Source organism: Podarcis bocagei, assembly GCF_964188305.1.
Source record: "Podarcis bocagei genome assembly, chromosome: 6".
In the NCBI taxonomy this organism is placed as follows: domain Eukaryota; kingdom Metazoa; phylum Chordata; class Lepidosauria; order Squamata; family Lacertidae; genus Podarcis; species Podarcis bocagei.
In genome coordinates this window covers 83274129-83295222 of record NC_138130.1, presented here as the reverse complement: position 1 = coordinate 83295222, position 21094 = coordinate 83274129, and the positions used below count along the sequence as shown (strand labels likewise).

The 21094-nt window shown below is 43.3% G+C and overlaps 1 protein-coding gene and 1 long non-coding RNA gene across 8 annotated transcripts in view; one reads left to right on the top strand and one right to left on the bottom strand.

The window, feature by feature from the left end:
• LOC308589144 overlaps positions 1 to 21094 on the top strand; it is a 165243-nt gene that overhangs the window by 38657 nt on the left and 105492 nt on the right. The window lies entirely within an intron of this gene.
• The window catches only part of SPATA13 (spermatogenesis associated 13), a 102743-nt gene that overhangs the window by 24315 nt on the left and 57334 nt on the right, over positions 1 to 21094 (bottom strand). For 2 of the 7 annotated variants that reach the window (XM_081197871.1, XM_081197872.1), the window contains exons 2-3: positions 15679 to 17481; positions 2928 to 3281 (exon numbers count right to left, since the gene is read on the bottom strand). The exons of 2 other annotated variants lie outside the window; for them this stretch is intronic. In XM_081197871.1, coding sequence (XP_081053997.1) covers positions 2928 to 3281; positions 15679 to 17481 — 2157 coding nt within the window. Of the gene's footprint in view, positions 1 to 2927; positions 3282 to 15678; positions 17482 to 19554; positions 19650 to 21094 lie in introns of those variants that run through there. 3 more of the 7 variants (XM_081197873.1, XM_081197874.1, XM_081197875.1) reach the window with 3 other exon arrangements.

Genomic DNA, 21094 nt, shown 5'->3' with positions numbered 1-21094 from the left:
TTGAGAATTGATCCCTCTTCTTAGCATCAGTAATAATAAGAATATACCTACCTTTAAAGTGGTCCAGTACCTTTGAATTTGTCTCCAGAAATTCAGCAAAGTAGAATTTTACAAGAAGATTAAATTTTAAAAGTGCCAGTAAACTGGCAGACTTGCTGAATGCTATCCAATGAGAACAAAATATGGGCGAAACCTATATAAGAGGGCTTCTCCACACTTACCTTTTGCTCCAGTCTTTCCAGGCATGAGGGTCCACGCTTTAATGCTCTGATTTATTTTACCTTGACCTGCAAAAACCTGCTCTTTAAAGCTGATTCGTAGCAAATGTCAATTCGGGTTTACCACAGATTGGCGTTTGCTCCTATTGAGCTTTAAAGAGTGGGGGGTTTTTTGCAGGAAAAGCTCTGGGGAGGGGGGGTGCGCTCAGATATAGAGCTTTAAATCACAGACCACGCCTGGAAAGAGCAGGAAAAGTTAAGTGTGGATAAGCTCAGAGTCAGACTCAGAATAGACTATGCTGTCAGGAACAGTAAGTCTGGATAGCATCCTATGTGGAGGAGAAATCACAAGTGTGAAGAATTTCCCCCTTAAATACACTGCAGAAAATCTGGATTAGGGAGGAAAGCAAATACCTTGCCTTGCTGGAAAGCTTATTAAACAAAAAAAACAGTGAAACAACATTCCCGTCACATCCATAGTAAGAAGACTCCATTTCTGGTAATCTTTTCATGACAATCTGGTGATGAGAGTTATTGTAAAGTATGAAGCCAAAGACCCATCACAGGAGAATTAATAAATGCCAAAGTGAAAATTTCTGGATGCCATGCAAAGGCCCTTCCAAAGCAAAACTTTTTTTCATGAAGGAAGAACAAGACAATTTTTTTTTATTTTTAGAATATTTGAAGGCTAATGGCACATCTGAAGCTCTCCGCATATATAAGATGTCTGTTAGAAACCCATTCATGTTCACAAAAGAAACAATACAGCTCTCTATTGTGGTTTAAATTAGTGAGAAGGCTGTATCTTTATATGAATGTTTCCTTTTCCCACTGCTAAAGAGCTTCGCAGCAGGAGGTGTTCTAAAAGGAAATGGAAATGTCTGTATGTCAGAACACTTGAAAAATAAAAATAGGGTACATTCTTTTTAAATCTTCCAGAATGTTAGAAAATGAAATTTCAGTTAATTCTGTCTAAACTTCATTCATTTACAAATTATATTTTGTATAACTTGAACCAAAGTCAGTAGTACAGCAAAACAGGCTCCTTGTTAAAGAGTAACAACCCAACTATTTACAGACCATCTTTTAAGAGAAGTATTAAGTTTCTAGCTTTAAAAGATGGATCAAAATACACATTTATACTGTGGTAGTCATGGACTACCTATTCCACAAAGAAAGGGCAATTTTAGATGTTGCTTTTTTCCAAGATAGAGGCAGATATGGGACTTGTGCTTCTGTACAACCTCTAAAAATGTTACAGTATTCAAGTTTAGCTAGGTCAATGTCACTTTGATTAGCGTGTAACATTCTTTGCTGGTATGCAGAGATATAATTGCAGCCATATCTGGGGAGAAATAACCTAAGAGCTAATTCATGTCTCAGGCCCAGTTCACACAACCATCTCAGCCTGTGCATGAAAAAGCTAGCCCACACTGAATTCCTGTCCACTTCTGATTGTGCCATGGGATGAACGAAGCTTTTGGCATACTTCTGCAAGCTATCCTAAGTGTCTGTTAGTGATAAAGAGTTTGAAAAGCTGAATCAGGACAGAGCTAAGCCCACAGTGGTATAGGAACACAACTGGACCAGAAGTCAACAACGAGTCAAATTTCACATGTTACTGGTCCTTTCTGCAACATGTCACCTAGTACTAACTCCAGAGACAGGTAGTCATGTTAGCTTGCTGTAGCAAAAAGAACGAAGGTTTTTAAGGTATTTGGCACCTTGAAGATCAATACATTTATTGTGGCATATGTTTCTGTAGAGTCCACTTCATCAGATACATGTATCTTCAGCTGGTAGGTCAGGACTCACTAGTGGATCATGGCTCTACAAATATACCATAACAAGGTGGGCTCTAAGGTGATCTAAGGTGGGCTCTACAAATATACCATAACAAAATGAAGAAATGGGTCCCTGGGTACATGCATGGTGGATCTGGGTCTGTAAATGTGGATTTGGGTCTGTAAATGTTGAGGTCTGCTACATCAGATTCTTAGGATTGCTTTTTAGATTTTACTCTTGTGTTGTCTGTCACTTTGGTTTTTCTTCTGAATGAAGAATAAATGAATTGGTAAATAAATGAATTGGTAAATTGTTAGTACTCAGGGGTGATATATGCCTGCATGGTTATAGGATCCTTTTATGTATCATTCTGTTCACAAAAGTTTATACCACAATAAATGTGTTAAGTCTTTAAGGTGCCACAAGCCTTGTAGTCACTAGTGCTAGATACAAGGCACTGTCTTTAACACTCTGGTTTATAAGAGAGTCCCTTAATAACTCTATTGCACATTTCCCTAAGGTTGTTGGTCAAATGCCAGAATTAGTGCCCATAAATATTTCTAAACTAATAAACACTTTCAAAGGCCTAAGAAACACAATTAATACACATTAATACTGAAATTTATATGCAACAACAACCTGTATTGTTGATTACATAGGTCATACTCAGATATACACAGAGATATAAATATTTCTAAGCCTCAAGTATCAGCATCCAGAAAGGAGGAAAGTTAGTGTACACCACAAAGGAACAATCATCCATTGAGAAGTATTAATTAGTCTGATGTCATGCTTTTTAGAAGAATGATGGTGATTTGGGATAAGCAGAAGGAAGGAAAAGGAGGTTGTCCACTAATTCTAACTTGAAGGTTACAGGCAAGGAAGGAGGAGGAGGATCTTTTGATTCTGCATTTTGTGTCTTACTTGTGTAAGGAGGTCTGTTATTTCTTCTGTTTGGTTCTCATAGAAATTGGCCCCACCAATGACAGAGATGGGTCTTCTTTTGCGCGCTCTTTGACTGGCTACCATACAGGTTCCCGGCACAGCAGAAGGCGATCCGGGCTCAGTGTCAGCATCCAGACAATCCATTTTCTGAGACTCCATAGCAACGGAATCTTCTGGTATTGAGAAACTCCTAATTGCCAACTGGCCGTAATCTGAGAGGGGCCGAGGGCGGGATCTTTTTCCAGAGCCCCATCTTCTGGGTGTGACCTTTTGAGTGTCTGTTCTTTCTTCATCCTGGTATGGGGCCTTCTTCCAGTGATCATCAGTAACAACCTTTTTTAAACGTGAACAGGTCAAATAAACCAAAAGCACTTAAAAGACGTAATAAGCTATATCCTTCACAGCCTCCCTCCAATCTGGTCCCCTCCAGACATTTGGAGCTATTTATTTGTTCAGGTGATTAGCTGCCCTTCATCCCAGGATGCCATACAGTGGCTAGAGCAATACATATCATGGATGCCATACAGTGGCTAGAGCAATACATATCATGGAACCACATAAACAATAATTGGAAAGTTAAAACCCTACAAAAAGAATTGTTCATAAGCTAGAAACATAGGAATTTGCTGTATACCATTGGTCCGCCTAGCTCAGTAGTCCACCAGCTTGCACAAAGGACTAAGCCAAACCATGGTTTATTGCAAATAAACAAATATGGGGCTCCCAGACAGGTCACAGTTGCTCTGCTCCTCCCCTGTTGCTTTGCTGCTGTGAGCTAAGCCACTTGTTTGGCTTTGTATTATGCCCCAACTCATCGTTTATCCCACTCTAGACAAACCATGAGCTGTTGCCAAGTGAGCATCACCTGTTGGGTAGTGCCTTCAGAGAGTTCGGTCTCCTGGGAAAGGGTAGCTGCCTGCATCTCCCTAACCGACGCAGTTGCCACAGATGCTCTCATTGCTTGCACTAGGCAACAAGGTGGAAGTTAACGATGATGCTGTGAGCAGAAAGCAAAGGACTGCTACGTTGCCCTCTAGTCCAGAGCTGCAGCAGAACTGCCCACAATGAAACCTAAGCACAAGGTTAAATCTTAAACGGTTTGAAGGTGATTTCCTTCAGAGAAAGAGAGATCAGATACAGCTCCCATTGTTTGTTTCCACAATGAAAGTGGGTCAAACATACACATAAAATTCCAATGTAAATGAAGGCGGAGACATTACTGTCCAGATCGTGACAAAAGAAAGAAGTGCATACATACAAGGGAATCTACCAGTAAACTGATAGAAGTAAAAGTGTTGATGCATCCCAGTGTCTGAAGTTACTATTATTTTGCAATTACTATTTAACACTGACATTTGTCGCTTTGAAGGGTGCCATTACAGAAAATGAGAAGTAGACTCCCACTCATTTCACAGTTTTGCAGATAATTTACTTCTCCTTCCCAGAGCATTAATACCTTGATCATCCACAAATTATTCTGTGACGGCTACTATACTAAGGAGCCTTTCTCTTTTTTCTTTTTGTACTAACCACACCAGATCCACTGGACTGCAACCCTCAGTATTAGTTGCAAAGTAAATATTTTTCATGTTATCCTAAAAGCATAACAATTAAAAACAAAACTGTAATATTTAGTATCATAGGAAGCTGCTCCTCTCGCAAGACAGCAGTGCTTGCAGCATTCTAGATGGCAGAAGCGGGATGGAGGCCAGGAGAAGACAGCTCTCACCTTCACTACATTGGGCAATGGAATAAAAACCCAGGTACAAGACATCAGGCAACATCCTAACCCTACAGGCTGGCCCAGCCCCACCCAAAGTACAATACTTAACTTGGCCATTTCATCAAATCTTTATCGGCTTATGAACTATCCATTTCTCTAAGGTGTAACATCTTACAACCTCTGTGATCAACAACATTGTCCCTACTTTGTAGCCCTGATATTGGTATGCCAGTAAGATTTGTTAAATTCTGGCTTAATTCACTTTGTCTTATTTCTGACTTGCAACATGCTGGGATTGGAAAAATGGGTAAACTAGCAGATATAAACCACAGCTTCCATTCTGTGTTGAAATGAGCTTTAAATTAAGATTCTACATGGACCGTAATTGGAAAAGAATTAATTTTGGTCAGTCACCTGAGCTTCCTGAACCTCCCCATAGCATCTTATTATGCCATATATTCCAGCAACAGTATTTTCATGGGCTAAATCAGCCTCACCCAACCTGAGGCTCTCCAGATTTTTTGAACTACAATTTCCATCATCCCTGCCAACTGGCCATGCTGGCTGAAGGTGACAGGCATAGTCCAAAAACATCTGGGGTGCACCAGGTTGGGAAAGAGTGGCATAAATATTTAGAAGATCAGAAACAAAGTGAAACACTCTGCACTAAACAATACAGTAAACAGTGACAGTGAGTAGCTTCACATATAGCAACTAAAGGTGTGGTTTTTTTAAAATCACAACTACCAAGGCTGCAATCATAAGCACACTTGCTAATGAGTAAACCCTACTGAATACAGTGGGACTTACTTCTGAGTAAACATGTGCTATACGCTGCCTAAGCCTGTGCATGTTTATATAGAAGCAAGCCCCACTATGTTCAATAGGGTTTACTCTCAGGTAACTGCGCACAAAACTGCAGGCAAGCATGTTTACTCATAAGTAAGTCCTTCATTCTGGAGTGTTAAATCATTCAAGATAGTGAAAAGCTGACTGGAGACATTCTTGTACCATCTTTATTTCATTTCATAAAGAAGTCACTCAGACTCAATATTTTTGTCGTATAAATCCATATTGCTGTCTAAAATCAAAGTAACCCTACTGAATTTAAACAGAGTTGCGCATTGATTCACACCACTTAAAGGCTTGCCCTTACAATTATATACCCAGGCAGGAAAATCATATACGAAACAATCAACTTACTTTGTCATTGGACACAGACATAAGAGCCCCGCACACACATTGGGACATCAAAGAGTTGACTAAAGTCATTCTTCTGTCGTTCCCATTTAATTTCACAAATGAGCTGGAAAGACAAGCACAACTCACAGCGTAGCTTAGCCAGGCAAAGTGTTCATTTCCATGACCTTGTACCTTAAAACCGGGGAAAGGACACGTCACATGTCCTCTTTTTGTGTGCTATTTATTATTGCCCTGTCTTAAGCAATAAAACCTGGTGAACAATCAGAAGAGATTATGACCTGCCCACTTTGCCCAAATCACAGAAGTAGAGAACAGCCTGTTCTGAGTTGGCTGCACAGAAGTCCAACTTTCTTTGATTTCTGTATTTTACTTAGAAACATTTGTATATTGCTTAGTGCAGGGACATGGAATCCTGTGCCTTCAAGACATTGTTGGTCTACAACTCCCATTGGCCATGCTGGCTGGCGCTGATAGAAACTGTAGCCCAAATCTGGACAGGACAAGGGTTCCATATCCCTGCACTAAACTTAGTGGCTACAAGATTGAGTTAAGAAATAAGGGAACCCCCTGTCTGAATTTTGCCTCTGCCATGAACTCACTAGGTAGTTTCGGGCAAGCCACTCTCAACAGCTGCCAGCCACAATGGTTGTGTTCTACTTCCACTGTTGGAGGTGGTAGGCCTCTGACTGCCACTCACTGGGAATCATGAGATACATATGCACGCATGTGGGTTTTTTTCAAAAGGAGAAAGTGTACATTGGCTAGGACTCAGTTTGTGCTAAGGCTCCCCTGACAAAAGGCCTATAAGAAACATTCAGCACCAAAGTCCTACAATACAGGAGAGGAATTGTCTGAGAGCATGTGCAAAGTGCATTTCAATCACTACTGAAAGCTTATCCACCTTTCCTCCCAAATTTACAGCTAAAGAAGCAGGCTTACAGGGCGTACAGCGTGACTCTCACACAGACCTGAATTCTACCATCTCTCTTTATAAGAGATTAAAGACCCACTCAACCTTCTTTGCCAGCCAAAATGTAGAATCAGAGAACATGCCCATGTGCAGAAAAATCCACTTTAGGTTTCTCCACATCCCCTCTCAAGGGGCCCCTCACAAAAGCGCTTCCTCCGGCAGGCAGTTTCTTCATTCAATTCCACCCCCCCAATCCATTTTCTCCATGTCATTCATAATTTTATAAAATGCTATCATGTCACCCCCTCATTTGCCTTTTCCCTAGAATAAAAAGCTCCAAATGGTGCAACCTTTCCTCATCAGGGAGTTGTTCCATCCCCTCGATCATTTGGGTTACCATATTCTGAACCTTTCCCCGACTCTACAATAACTTTTTGAAGTGAGCCAACCAGAACCGCACACAGCATTCCAAATGCAGTCGCACCATAGATGTTGGTATTTTGATTATTGTTAGTTTTATTTTCAATTCCTTTCCCAACGATCCCTAGCATGGGATTTGCCTTTCACAGCTGCCCCACCCTGGGTTGACAGCTAAAGGGAGTTGGGAGCCCAACACATCTGGAGGCCACAGGTTCTCCATCCCTTGGAGAAGCCTCTCTCAACCTTGGGTCCTCATGTGTTGTTGGACTACAACTCCCATCACCCCTGACCATGGGGTAGCCTCTGCTAGCTAGGAATGATGGCTTGTAGTGCGACAACAACTTGGGGACCCAAGGTTGAGAAAGGCTGTCATGGAGAATAAAGCTATCAGTGGCTACTAGTATACTCCACCTGCAACAGCATTCTAAGGTTCTTAGGCAGCGTACCGCCAACCTGAGATGCTTTTACATGGAGATACCAGGGATTTAAAAAAGGACCTTTTGAATGATCTGAGAGTTCTATCTGTGGCAATGCCACTGCCAGATGCTGCAGGCATTCAGCAGTAAACATGTGTTGAGTCAACCAGTCCCAAGTGCTGAACAAGGGAGTGACAGGCATACATGTGCGATCCAAAGATCCTGCAAAGAGTTTAAAGTTTTAAAGTCCTGAAGAACTGAAAGGTAATAGCTGTGAGGTGACAGGATGCAGTCTGCCCACAGCTGGCTTTCTAACCTCTCAGAAGTCACTTAAGTTCATCACTAAAAATTGTGCAAGAAAACTTAAAATACCACTTACTTTCCTTTTAATTCCTACCCGCAAGACAGAGAGAAAGGAATACTCAGTGTACATGCAGAGTTCCAATGTGTACCATTCATGTGTGTACAAAAGCAAATTGGAAAATGAAACACGTTCCTCAATGCTAGATTGCCTAACCTTTCAAATATACTTCCTCCATTGTGCAAGAAGAATCGGCAACTTACACAGGGCTTCATTTTAAAAGGAAATTCCTGCTGAAAGGGTCTAAAAGTAGAGAAAAAGAACAGCAAGAGGTAGGATATTTGGAAAGGATTTTTTTTATAAAGAAATTAAGATTGAATGTATATGCAATTATGCATAACCTGAAAATAACTTTATAGAACCACAGCCTATGATCAAAGCAAACTGGCTCCCACCCACCTTCCCAGTGCCAAGCTTAGGACATTTTCACACCTGAAGTGAAAGAACAAAATTATCCATGCATCTCCCCAACCCATTGTCCACCTGCTGTAGAGCTAATACACACATAGAAAGAGATGGGAATCAGGTAGCAAAAAAAAAATAGCACTCTCCCTATTAAGTCTACAGCCTGCTCCACCCTCTTGAGACTTTATATAACTGCCAAAATTCTGCTTGCCTAAGTAACTAGGAAGAACAAATCAATGAAAACTTGCTTAATTCCAGATACGCACTACCTGCTATGATGAAACAGAATACCATTGCGAATTCTGTGCCTGTAGCTGGTCAAGAAAAGAACAATGTTTTGCGGTTATAGCCTACCCTGACATACATCACATCAAAGATATTATTTCTATGGTAAGCCTTACAGAGACATCATCCTTATCTTCAGCAGTTCAACCCCACCAGGACCCTTAAACCTTAGCTCATCTTATTAGGGAAAATTGTCAACTGACATCTTGTAGCCATTACCTTGACAAGTTTTTGTGGCCAAATCTGCTCGGCTCCAACTTCTGCTTCCAAACTATAAATGCTAAGTTCTTGCTGCTGGTATTAAGCTGAATTAAAAGTGTTTCATGGTTATACACCAGGACGTAACTGGCATCTTCTCCATCTGACTGTGGCTTGGTGGTCATCAGAGTCCTTTAGGTGATTTTCTTTTTAAAGGCAGGACCACATCCACCAGCGTTTTCCACGGCACAGCAAAGTGTCAACATATTTTGCATTCTTAGACAAGGCTAAGTCCCAGGCTAGGTCCAAATTACCTGCACATGGCCTCTTTAAGCTCTTCCAAAACAGGACTTTTATGCTTTGGAATACCAGTTGCAAGTGGGGAAGAGTGGGGTTGTGCTCAGCTTCCCACAGGCACCTGGTTGGCCACTGTGGGAACAGAGTCCTGGACTAGATGGGCCTTTGGTCTTTTCCAGCTTCAGGGCTCTGCTCTTCTTATGACTTCCCTTATCATCATCTCCCTTTATTGCCTACTTCTCTGGGTTCTCCTGCTCAAGTTAGCTTGTCACTGACCACTTCCCTTTTCAGCTTGCGCTCATTCCAGTTCCCATGCCCATTTCGTTGGCATTTCTTGGTTGATAGCCGTGCCAAGGAATGCAAAGTTCTTAACATCCAAGCTGGCTAAGACAGTTTGCAAGAAAAGAACAATGCTATCATTAATGGCCCAAAGAAGGTTTCCCACCCTCCTTTGCTTTGGATACTTCTCTAATCTCCTGAGACTGGAACTCCGTTATTACATTAATGCCTTTAATGTTTCATTTCAGTTTGATGAGAACAAAGAATTGATAGAATGATTCATAACCCAAGTTGCAGCAGTGGCCTTGCCTCCCAATCTCAAGTTGTTGCTATGAGAACAGTTGCTTATTATGCCTTTTAAAAATGCTTTTTAGATAGTAGGCAAATTATTTGATGATAGCTGTTGAAATCTTTCCCACTTTACTAAAATATTCAAAGCTGTTTCCCCACCACCACCTCCAGCCAACATAATCTAAAGTTGCAATCTCGAGAACAGGTACTACAGTGGTACCTCAGGTTACATATGCTTCAGGTTACATACGCTTCAGGTTACAGGCGCCGCTAATCCAGAAATAATACCTCGGGTTAAGAACTTTGCTTCAGGTACGGACCTCCTGGACCAAATTAAGTACCGTATTTTTCGTCCCATAGGACGCTCCGTCCCATAGGACGCACCTAGTTTTTTGGGGGAGAAATAAAGGAAAAAAAATTTCCCTTTATTTCCCCCCCAAAAGCAGGTCGGGGAAACCGAACAAGGTCGAGGAACAGTGGGACGGCGGCGCTGTGCCTCCCTGCTGTCCCCCGAGCTTGTGGGGCTGGCCGATGTCTGCCCGGCACAAGGGGCGCTCTGCTTCAGGGCGCCCCGCCCACCGGGTGGCAGGCTGCTATCCGCAGCCTAGACATCCCTGCGGGACCTCCCGCAGGGCTGCCTAGGCTGCGGATGTGTTCCCGAAGCGCCGGGCACTCTGCTTTCAGGGCACCCGACGCTCCGGGGAGCAGGCTGCTATCCACAGCCTAGACATCCCTGCGGGAACTCCCGCAGGGCTGCCTAGGCTGCGGATGTCTTCCTGAAGCCTGGAGAGCGAGAGGGGTCAGTGCGCACCAACCCTTCTCGCTCTCCAAGCTTCAGCGAAAGCCTGCATTCACCCCATAGGATGCACCCAGACTTCCCCTACATTTTTGGAGGGGGAAAAGTGCGTCCTATAGGGCGAAAAATACGGTACTTAACCCGAGGTACCACTGTATTTCAAATTCTCAAAATGAAATAGAAAGATTCAAGACCTATCCTATTATTTATTTTATTTTAACTATGCATATTGTACCTTTTAGGACAAAGTTCTAGCCAGTTACACATTCATTTACAAAGTACATACTAGAAAGGTAAATGTTTCCTGTGTAAATTTTTACTTCTCTTTTTGTAGAAGTAAACGCCCAATTGTGGCATGATAAACAAACAGAAGCATGGTGGCCATGAATAAGGTTATGTTCTTGCTACCATATCACAATAGTACCTGGATTTTTTTGCTGCTGATGTTGCGAGCTGCAATCCTGCAACCCATGAAAGGAGAACAGAATGAAGTTGGATTGTCACTCTCTGAACTGATAACCATGAATTCTGCCCCCTAAATACTAGGCCCCAGAGTCATCCAACGAAGCTGTATGGTGGGGTGTGGGGGTTCAGGACAAACAAAATGAAGTACCTTCACATACCACACAATCAAATGATGGAATTTGCTTCCAGACAATGTAGCAATAGCCACTGACTTGGACAGCTTTCAAATGGAAGCAGACACATTTGTGGAGGATAAGGCTCTCAATGACTCTTCCACCTAGATTTCACCAGTGGGGAAGCAGAAAAAGGAGGGAAGGAACTAAAATTCTTTCTCCAATCTTTGACTGTAGTTCTGAGAACTACATAAATCCGACCCATCCAATAGGATTTTAGATAGTTAAAAAAATAAAAATAAAACTGAGCAGCTATTCCAGATGCTTCATATCAAGTTATGGGGAGTTTCAAAATTCCGCACTGGAGTCTCAAATTACAAAGCAAAGCATGATGTTGCGCATATCTCAGGGAGTTTTCTGGATGGCTGATAAAACTCCAAACTGGAAATCAAACCTGTCAAATATGCATGGCAAGTTCTACTCTAAAGTATCTCACCACTAGATGGCAGGTTGAGAACACAAACAGACTGTTTCAAAGGACCCTGGTACAATATGGAAGAAAATGTGCAGTGTTGTTTTCATTTATCTTGGTTTTCCTATCCATTTCAAAGCATGACTTCACACGTTCACCAAGTATGAGAACTGCATAATAATCCAGCAGCCTCAAAAGGCTGCAACTTAAGTCTTCTGCATTTTCCTGCGCCAACATAGGTCTTCTTTTGGTACTTTGCTTCAGAAACAGGAGCACGACTTACAAGCTTTCATTCAAACGTTACTAGCTCTCAGGAAGGCAGAACATGCAAACTCTCTTCCAGTCAATTAAGCTACAATATAGTGGTACCTCTGGTTAAGAACTTAATTCGTTCCGGAGGTCCGTTCTTAACCTGAAACTGTTCTTAACCTGAAGCAGCACTTTAGCTAATGGGGTCTCCCGCTGCTGCCATGCCGCCACCGCACGATTTCTGTTCTCATCCTGAAGCAAAGTTCTTAACCCGAGGTACTATTTCTGGGTTGGCGGAGTCTGTAATCTGAAGCGTATGTAACCTGAAGCGTATGTAACCCAAGGTACCACTGTATCAGTAAAGAGGCAGACTTACAACCCAAATATTTGGTACAGAGCAGGTTCTGGGTCACAGCAAAGCATGGGGGGGGGGGAATGTGAACCCAGAATGTGTTGAACCACCAAGTACATTTCTGTCTATTTGCTAGCCAAGTCTTGTACAGAGCCCTCTCCTGACCCTGCTACTTGCTATCCTTTTTGGCTGTAGGTGCCAGGGACTGAAATTTGGACCTACTGGATGCAAACTGAGATTCCTGCATTGCAGGGGGTTGGACTAGATGACCCTTGGGGCATCTTCCAAATCTATAATTCTATAATTCTACCACTGCACTATGCCCAAGCAAAACGCCCTGCCGCTGCCCTCATGACAACCTCCTCCCCAGGTCTCCTTCCCTGGTCCCACCATTGCATCCATGCAGCTGTGAGGAAGGGGTCAGATCCACAGCCTGAAGCAAATGGCTTCACCTCGCCTAATGCATGCGCCTCCCCTGTGCCCAAGGGACTATATTTACATACTTAGTTTTTATTTTATTTTTTATTTTTAGTCTCCACCTCCATTGTTCTGCCCGGACACTGACGTCCAGTGCCGAGGGCCTTCTGGCGGTTCCCTCCTTGCGAGAAGCCAAGTTACAGAGAACCAGGCAGAGGGCCTTCTTGGTAGTGGCACCCGCCCTCTGGAACGCCCTCCCACCAGATGTCAAAGAGAAGAACTACCACCAGACTTTTAGAAGACATTTGAAGGCAGCCTTGTTTAGGGAAGCTTTTAATGTTTAATGTTGTTGTTGTTTAGTCGTTTAGTCGTGTCCGACTCTTCGTGACCCCATGGACCAGAGCACGCCAGGTACTTCTGTCTTCCAATAGGTTATTGTATTTTAGTGTTCTGTATTTTAGAGAGGCTGGGGAAACCCAGCCACATGGGCGGGGTATAAATAAATTATTATTATTATTATTAGTAGTAGTAGTAGTAGTATTTCATTGTATTATCACATTTATTTCCCTTGCTTCCTCAAGGAGCTCAAGGTGATGTATGTACATAGTTCTCTCCTTATTTATCTTTACAACAACCCTGTGGGGTAGGTTAGGCTAAGAGGCAGTGACTTAACCCAAGATCGCCTGCTGGGCTTCATGGCTGAGTGGGGACTTGTAATCCTGGTCTCCCAGGTACTGCTCCACACCACACTGGCTCTCTTCACATAAATGTTCTTATGCAGATCTCTACCGTTTATTCCAGTGACAGAATCTGTGTAGGATTTGCAGTGCATTTTGAAGCTTTATTACTTAACAGCCAGAACTATTCTGACATTCTTTCATCCTTCCATACAGTGGAGCAGTTTGTAAGAGGTGAAATATGGACTGTTTTTATTCCTCTTTGCCTGCCACCATGTGATTCAGCTATTGTGCTAGAGGTGTCTCTTCCCTTCGCACATCTGCAATATAACATTTTAGATACATGTTGTTCCAAAATAATAAAAGTATCTAACCAGTTACAGCTAAGTATTACAAAATACTGTACAGGAGATCTAAGCGATGGAAAACATTGGGTGGTATTAGACTTAAGTTTTACTCACAGCAGACACGTTGAAATTAATGGACCTAATTTAGTTATGTTCATTCATTTCAGTGGGTCATCTCTGAGTAAAGCTGAGTTGAATACTACCTTTCAGATTCTATAAAAGTGGCCACAGAATGTTTGGGGAAGGAATGTGATTTGTAGAATTAATGAAGTTATGCGAAACTACAACATAACAAATTAAGCTAATAGAAGTAGCCTGAGAAAGTGAAACACACACACACACACACACACACACACACACTTTTTGGTTTTACTAACTGCTACTTACAGCAAGTAGGTCAGTCTTGCTGAGCCACAACATTTCTGCATTATTTTTACACCATTCCTTTCACTCGTAGCAAGTTTTAGCCTAAATTGTATTTTGAAGTATGTATCATAGATGCACTGGGAAGGTTTGACATAGACCTTCAGAACACCAACAGCTGCTTTATATTTACACCAGAAAGAGATATAGGAGTTTTACCTAATTAACCTCCTTGCAATATTGCAATGATGTAACTGCCGGTATACGTTGCAAGTTAAGAAACAGGAAGCAAAATAAGAAAAAGCATGGAACCTGAGTGCAGCAGAAAGCCACAGAGCAGTGGTTCCTTCCCTGCTGCTCCACAAATTCTGTTCTCAGCTTTTGCTAAAGATATAGCACTTCTGTGGCTCAATATCTCACACAATTACAGGTATATTTGTGCTGTTGGGATGCGCTGGGAATTTAACACACTGATGTATTTACTTAACATAGTTCTGCTCCCAAAATTTACTTCTTTTAAATGCTTTTAAATATTCCAGGAATGGAATTCCCTAACAGGGTGAGTGTTGGGGGAAGAATACCTTTGGCCCTCCAGATGTTGTTGGGCTACAACTTCCATCATCCCTATTGGCCATGCTGGGTGGGGTGATGGGAGTTAGATTCCAACATCTGGATGGCCACAGGTTAGCCACTCCTGGTATACGGTGTCAAAAGCCAATGAGCATATGAAAAGAGAGATAGGGGTTGGTGGACAAGATAAATGGAACAAGGTTCTATTGCAAGACACTTAAATCCTTTCTGGATCGAAGTTCTAACCAACCCACCAAACGTTTTGAACTTTCTTTTAAATTATTCTCTCCAAACCAACAGGAATAGACACCTGCATGTTATGTGCATATCTTAACAACTATAATAATGACTGTTATGACATTCAAGCGCTATACAGAACAGGGCTATTGAGACAAGGATTACAGATGAGGAATACATCTGAAATGATTAAGAAAGTTAACCATGGGGTCACTCTTAATTATTGGAATCATATGTCACCCACAGCTGCCAATTCATAAACAGACCTCAGTAAAGAATGGATTCTTTTTGAAATATGCCCCTAACTGCGCCTTTAAATAATGTACCAACACATACCACCATTCAAACATGGTAGAACTGCAACAACCTGTTAAGATCTGTGTATGCAGCTCCTGTCATCATGAAGCCTTCTGTATAATTTTAGCATGTTTGGGAGTGACTTCAAGGTCCCTTAACTGTTTAGCACCATGGCCACTACCATGTGGCTTACACTAAGTGTCTTTTGTCAGGGCTCCAGCCATGGACTCACCTAGCTGGATCCTGCTTGGTCTTGATCCTGTCACAAGGTGGTGAGGTTGCAAATTGCAACAGTGCTGCCCTCAAAAATGTACACAAGCCATCTCCCTTCCATGGCTTTCTTTATTAATGTGCACAGGAGGGCAAACTACTCCAGTTTCACCTTCGAAATGGAATTGTTTACACACTTCTTTACACACTTACTTCTGAGTAAATATGCAGAGAATATAACTGCAAGAGTGGTTAAAACATACACACAAGTTATCTAAGCCACCTGACATTACATGAGTAGTAGTCAATACTTAGTTAACCCCAGAAGTGGAGTATCACTTCTTCCTTACAGGCACGGGGCCTGCTTTCCTCCTTACCTCCTCTTTCTTTTCATCAACACTCACAGCTAAATTGAGACTCAGCTGGGAGTGGCTGCTGATGCCACTGTCTTCATTTGTGTCGTCAAAGAACACAGCTTGCACCGAATCCTGGACGCAAACAGGGCTCTTCCCTAGCTTGGCAGAAGGCCCCTCCCCTCTTCCCTCGCTTTCCACGGAGCTGAGTGACAAGGTGCTGTTCCTGTCAGGACAACGGAAATCCATATTGCACTTGAGGTTTTCGGCACAAAGGCTCTGAGGCTTGGGGATGACGGGTCTGGCAGGGGTGGCAGGATGCTCAGTGCTGCTGCATGTAAACTGGCGAGAACTTCTTGGCTCATCAGAGTCTTCGTAAAACACTTCGTTCGCAATTGTCCCAACATCCTGAAGTGGAGGCGGTGAAGACACCGAATCTGGAAGGTCACAGGACGACATCCTGAGACCGCTGCCTTCGAGGGTTAATGTATTAGCTGCAACATTGTCATCTTCAGAACTCTGGACACTCGATGTGGAAACGGTAGAGTCTGGGCTGCTCCTGGGAGGTGCACACCTCCGCCTGTCTTTCTCAGTGTTGCTGGAAACCCGACGTGAGTAATCATCATGCAGCCGACTGTTTGATCTAGTCCTCTGGTTCGACTCATTAGAGGATGGGATCTCGTTCTTGGGACTGTCTTTCTTCAACGCAACGTCAGCAACGTTGCTGACAAGTTTCAAAACTCTGTCGAAATCCTTCGCCCTGATTGGGCTCTTCCAGCGTTTCGACTGGCGCTCCGAGTTCCTGCTGGCTTTGTCAGAGTCCGCTGAAGAAATACTTGTTGTTCTCTGTGGAGTCTGCTTTTCGTTCACTACTTTGAGGTCGGTGAGGTTTGAGGTAGACTTCCTTTTGAATGAGCTCTTTTTCAGGAAGTTCAGGTTATCTGTGCTTTTGCTCCTCCGGTAGATGACTTTGCTGCTTTCAGAATCTTTCACGACTATTTCGCAAATCTGGGCCTCCTGTATGACAGGGGATACCGTCCTGGTAGCGTCCTGATGGCCCTGGATTTTATCAGTGTCTAATAAATTTATACGGCCAATCCCATAGGCACGCCTGATGCTGCGTGACCTGCGAGTGTTCCTCAGGAAGGAATCATCGCCTTCCTCCCCGTCAGAATGATCAGAAACAAAAGTATTGTCTGTTGTGCTTTGCGAGTCATGTAGTGGCCCTGAATAAGAATACCTGTTTGTTTGAACTCTCACCAACGTATTGTTTGGGACACGCTTTCTGATATTATTCTCCAACATGCTATCATTTAAGGTGTCAGAGTCTTCCTTGGCTGGCATTCCTTGGAGAACGGAGGATTTTAACTTCTTGAAAGATCCTATTTTCCTAATGGAAGACAGGGCATTCCATGTTGAGGGGTTCCCCATGACTATCAGAGAACGAGGCCTTTCCACATTGGAGCCAGATCTTTTCCGAGGAGTGGAGAAAAAGTGCATGAGTTTGGAAGGGCTGACTTTATCATCCTGGCCTTCATTTTCATAGCTGTGACTTGTGTCACCACTCTGACCTAAGGAGGTATTGCAGTGCTTTGATTCCTTATTATCCATCACCATACAGGTAACAGAGGTGCCGTTTCCACAGCCATTCTGATACGTTGTCATATTTTCTGCGTAAGCATCGGGATATATGGGGTTATATCTCACATCCAAAACCTTGTCTCCTTCATTCTCACCAAACCAAAGCTTTTCTTCAGTGGTGCATCTTTTGGGGTTGTTGTTTTCACATCTGTGGTGTGGATTTAGTTCTCCAGTAGTCTGCACTGCCTGCACCAAGAAAACAAAGCCAGCATTTAGCATGTTTTTTCCTCCATAGAAAAAAAGGATTCTTTTGTGTAAAATGCAAGGATTTCTTAAACAAGGCTCTCTCGTGGAATTGAGAAATACTTTTTGAGGACACAAACATTATCTGAGTTATTAATTATATCTACAGTCATACCTCGGGTTACAGCCGCTTCAGGTTGTGTTTTTTGGGGGTTGCAGACCACCGAAACCCGGAAGTACCGGAATGGGTTACTTCCGGGTTTCATCGGTCATGCATGCACAGAAGCGTCGAATCGCAACCTGCGCATGTGCAGACACGGGTTGCGAAAGCTGCGGGTTGCCAACATGCATCCCGCACGGATCACATTCGCAACCCGAGCGTCCACTGTATTATACTACAAGGGGGGCATTTGCTCTGCAGGCTTGGGATACTGATATTAGAAAGAATCCAAAGGGCCAAAAGAGGGTCCATCAATGGAATTTTTTCATGGATCAGGATCCAGCTCAAGCTCCCACTGGATTTCCTTCACGCTGCTGTATCAATGGGGCTTAATTCTGTAGTCAGTTTTTCCTAGGAGACCTACGGTATTTCTCAGGATTCCTGTCTTTGCCCCACAGCACTCTTTGCGGTATTTCTCCAAAAGCACCTGCTGAAGGGACCTGTGCCTGCCAAAAAGATGTTTGGGACTGACCACTGGGACTTGTTGAAAGGATAAGATAAAGAATCCTAAAATAAAAATAATAAAATAAATTTAACTAACACGTGCAGAATTCAGAGCTTAATAAACATTAAAGAGAGTGAAAAATATGAAACATGCCTCAGCCCACGTACACAAGTAACAAATTAAGCTTCTGTGTGTGGATTACTGGAAATTCAAAACACCCAATAAGTTTTTCAGTCTAGTTTTAATTTCTCTCTTAGAAGAAAAATACATTGCATAAGCATTATCTAGTACACACTTCATAAAGTAACCTGGAAATTCCTAGAACCCTCCTCCTCAAACTTATCCCAGCCTTGTTAAGTCCATCTTTTCCTTATGTAGGAGTTGTATTTTCTTTTATTTAAAACTTGTGTCACAGTAAGAGTAGTGGGAGTTTAAGTGTGGGCTCCCAGGAGATGTTTTAACAACTCTTGCAATTCCATCTTCCCCTGTTACCCTATTCCCATATTCACAGCTTAACTGATCATACACATGCTTGAACATAAATATTTACAAAGAGCTGCTTTAAATGGGGTTAGAACAATTTTTCAAATAACTTTAGAGGGAGTTCAGAACAAGGATTCCCATCTCAGCATCCTTTTAGTTCTTATATTTAAAAGTAAAAATGGGCGGAAGGGAATTGGGGGGCTGGATTAAGTCAAGGACTCTCACAGAAAACATGACAATTGTTTTTAAATGTGCAATCCTAGACACCCTAGGGAGTAAGCTCCATTGAAAACAGTGGGGCTGACTTCTGAATAAACATGTATAAAGTTGTGCTGCAAAGTCATATTGCCCCCAGAACATATATATAAAAAGAACAGTACAGACAGGAAGTGGGTAAGTTAGCTGCATTATACTGCATTATAATACAAATCAGTACCTAATTAATTGTACACACTTCTTTTTTAAAAAAACACTATGGGAAGAAAATGCAGAGGGGAAAAATGCACATAACAATTGCTACTGTGTATCTGAAGAAGTGTGCATGCACACGAAAGCTCATACCAAGAACTAACTTAGTTGGTCTTTAAGGTGCTACTGGAAGGAATTTTTTTATTTTGACTATGGCAGACCAACACGGCTACCTATCTGTAATTGCTACTGAAGAGGATGATTTTAAAAAATGCTTTCAAGGAATCGCTTCCCTCACTGACCTGCAAAAGATAAGGAGTCTGCCTAGTCTTTCCCCCTCTCCCTCTTAGCTTTCCGAAGTTTCAGAATTCCAGTTCCAATGGGGCACCTGCTAGGCTCTGCCTTTCTTCCTAATCCGAGGAAAGGAAGAAAAAAGAGAACCCCCAACAGAGCAGATGTGCCGGGGGAAGCCGGGGAAAGCCATGCGCTCGCCGTCCCTCCCTCCGGCAGCTGCGGTTACCTGGCAAGGAGGACTGGACTAAACTTTTCCGCCTGCACGCCGGACAGCAGATCACAGCCAGGATCGAGAGGAGGAGGAGCTGGATCACCTCTGATCCTCTAAGGTAGCCTCTCCCCACCCCCCTTACACCGGAGGGGAGAAGAGGACGGAGAAATGAATGTGGAGCAGCGGCAGAAACCTCCCACTTAAACACGCCTCCTAGTCGCTGTGGTGGCGGCGGCTGCCTCCCCACCCCCACCCCTGGTATAGGAGGCTAATCTGCTCCCAAGCATCACTATGGCAGCAACCGGAACAGAGAGAGGGAGGGGGAGAGGGAGAGGGGGAGGAAAGACCTTAGTAGCAAGCAGGGCAATGAGGGCAGAGACCTGACTAGTATTGGCAAGGGTTGGGGGTGCCCGGCTAGCCTAAGCGCACAGGATGGGGCGCCAAAACACAACCACCACCACCTACGGTGTATTTACACGGGTAGCTGCTGCGAAGATCAAGAGAAGGCCAACTGCACTGGTGTGGAAAATAAATGTCCGCAAAATTTTGTCCTCGCTCAAGGAGCCACGTTACCAAAGTCGCCCCTGGGGACCCCCTCTCGCCCAGGGATCTGCGGATAGGCCCTTAGCGGGCTGTCTTTGTTTTACTAAAAAAATTCCAGTAGCACTTAGAGACCAAATAAGTTTGTTACTGGTATGAGCTTTCGTGTGCATGCACACTTCTTAAGTTTCCTGGAAATCTACCGACGACCCTGAGTTTGGTGCAAAAGGATTATTAACCGAGGAGCTTGTTTTTAGCACCAGGGCTGAACAGAGCTCGCGCCCCTTCAGCACCAAAGTCCACTCCGAGTTTACCCCAGCAGCAGCAGCTGTAAAAACAACTTTGCGTTTTTATACTACCCATATAACCGATGACTCTGGCCGGTTTGCAGACTATTAAAGGTCCAACGCAGCACGCATGACGCGGTCCTATACGAGTCACCTTAGAAGTCCAGTCCCGTGGACGTGAATGGGACTTAAAACTCCCTGACATAGGAGGGCAGCCTTAAAACGCTATCTTAAACGCCACCACTAAAACCAATTATAAATCCATCAAGTGGAGTGGTGGTGTCAGAAAACCTTGCCCGATCTATCGCATCTCTATTCTTTCCCATCAATTCCCCACCCCCTCGTGGTGAGAGAAATTACCCTTGTCTCCTCAGTGAAAGAGGAGCTGATGCCCGTCCTGTGGCCCCTTCACCCTAGAGGCACAGTCCATGCTCCTTTATCTATAAAGATACAACGAAAGTTGACCCGGAGGGGAGGGCTGGGGGCACGGGATAAAATAATCACGCATCTCACTTAAAACAGGGTGATTTACATTTGGGCAAACACTCATTAAGTGCCCCATCCCCCCCCCCACCCCGCCTTTCTTCCGACTCTGCCAGAGACAAAGGGAGGCTGTTTGGCTCTCCGTTTGGATTTCATTATCAATTGAACAGCCGATAACAAGAGTAGCAGCCCAGCCAATATAAATGACAAAAAGTGAACCAGGACAGCCAGCTTTCTCCCTGGTG